Below are 2,126 nucleotides of genomic sequence, written 5' to 3' on the forward strand. Positions count from 1 at the left end.
AAAAAAGGAATTAAACTTTAAATTGGGATTAACAGTTTTTACAGGCACTGTATCATGCAAGAGGTGACTGCACAAGTCCTCATGTGTGTTTATACTTTCCCAGATTTCCATAGATGACAGTGCGAGTGTGAAATTCAGCGTCCAGGTTCTGATCTACCCAGTGCTCCAGGCTCTGGATTTCAACACTCCATCCTACATAGAAAACCAACATATACCAATCCTCCACCGGCCCATAATGGTGCAGTTCTGGCTGCAGTACCTCGGCGCTGACCTCTCGCTGCAGCCCCAAATGCTAGTGAACAACCACAGCGCCTCACAGCACTCAACTATCACCCCAGAGCTGAGGTCACGACTAGACTGGACCACCCTGCTTTCTCAGAAATACAAGAAGAACCACAAGCCTCTCGTTGTGGAAAAAGGATCACACGAGCTTCTGAAGGAGATACCGGGGCTGCTGGATGTGCGGTCATCGCCGCTGCTGGCCGGACCCGAAGTGTTGGCTAAATGCCCTCGTGCATACGTGGTCACGTGTGAGTATGACGTGTTGAGGGATGAAGGGCTGATGTACGTTCGGCGCTTACAGGACGCGGGAGTCACAGTTACCAACGACCACTACGAGGACGGCTTCCACGGATGTTTCAGTTTTACCATGTGGCCGATGGAATTCGATGTAGGAAAGAGGATGCTCAGGGGTTACATCAACTGGCTGCAGAACAATTTGTAAGAGTGTGTGTGTGTTTGTGCACGTGAGTAATGCGTGCATGCATATGTGTGCGTGTGTTTCACTTATACAAATGCACTAGCCCTCGCTTTGTGACTCGCTAAAGGGCTTGTAAATGTACTCTTTGTTCAAAAAATGTAACAGCTCAGGGCCTTCATGTACCCGCATGTACTGTATACACTCAGTACATGTGAACTTTTTTCTGATATTTAAAAGCAGCCTGCTGGCAACAACAACATAGCTAACACTGTGACCAACGAATAAAAATAAACGCATAAAAGTACTTTTACAGCCACAAGCTTTTCCACTAATGGGTTAATTAATCAGCTGCTTCCACTGGGAAGCACCACATTAATACACTCATTCATATCCAGAACACAACCACATGAGCAAATAATGTCCCAAGAGCTGAAATTGATTTTAAACTTTGCTTTTAGAATAAAAGCATTAACAGGTCAGAGCCGCCAGACAGACATCTGTGATCACGGTGGTCTGAGCTGTTTATAGCACTTTTGTTTTTTTTTTTAAAGACACTCGTTATGTAACACCAGCATGTTAAATGTTGTCTGAACACTTTACAAATTAAGATATTATCAGTGTTAAAATATTTAAAATGGAGTGCAATCCGGGCCATTTTCAGTTTCAACAGTGTTCAGTATTTTTGCATTTGTGTGTCAGAATGAAAAAGACTTCAAGCAAACTTTTGGCAAATCTTACTATCTAGCGCCATCATCATAAATGTGTACAGTAGTTTGGTTTATGTTTATACACCTGCAATATAATATAATAATTAATAATATAATATAATTCCCATCTGCCTCAGCTGTACTTTGTGCTGAATGTCATGTGTTAGCATGCTAAACTGAAGCCTGAGTGTGGTTCTGTTAGCATCAGCATGGTGGTAACTCATTAGTGAGCATGCTGGCATTAGAATTTAGCTCAAAGCACAGCTGTATCTGTATCATGCATCACAAGAAGGCGATGCCTTTCCTGCTTCCTCTTGACAATCACCAACAAAATTCTCCTTCCAGTTCCATTCCAATTAGCTTTCCTGCTGCATTTGCCCTCAGCTCTCTACTGAATTGAATGTTTTTTTGTTTTGTTTTTTTATATGGATGCCTGAACATTGTCAGTAGTTGTTCCAAAAAGCCACTATCTGCTGTGCTGGATCAGCACTGACTGCTGAGTCACTCCTACAATGTCTTAAAAGTAGCATCATGGACATCTTCTAACATGTGTGTACATGAATCAAGGGCTTCCAATGATGTTGTTTTACTTCCAAATTTAATTGTTACATCTTTTCATGTTGGTCACAAATGTCCTCAGTGTCTCCGTTCTGCCCACGGTTGGGATTTATGAGGGAACTGATGAAGGGGGTCAATAAAGAAACAACTCATGAAGAACA

At 42.4% G+C, this 2,126-nt stretch overlaps 1 protein-coding gene across 1 annotated transcript in view; it reads left to right on the forward strand.

The window, feature by feature from the left end:
• nceh1a (neutral cholesterol ester hydrolase 1a) overlaps positions 1-2,126 on the forward strand; it is a 7,031-nt gene extending 4,905 nt beyond the window's left edge. The window contains exon 5 of the mRNA XM_008280104.1: positions 104-2,126. Coding sequence (XP_008278326.1) covers positions 104-724 — 621 coding nt within the window. The 3' untranslated portion in view covers positions 725-2,126. The remainder of the gene's footprint in view (positions 1-103) is intronic.

This window comes from Stegastes partitus, unplaced genomic scaffold, assembly GCF_000690725.1.
Source record: "Stegastes partitus isolate 25-593 unplaced genomic scaffold, Stegastes_partitus-1.0.2 Scaffold181, whole genome shotgun sequence".
NCBI lineage: Eukaryota > Metazoa > Chordata > Actinopteri > Pomacentridae > Stegastes > Stegastes partitus.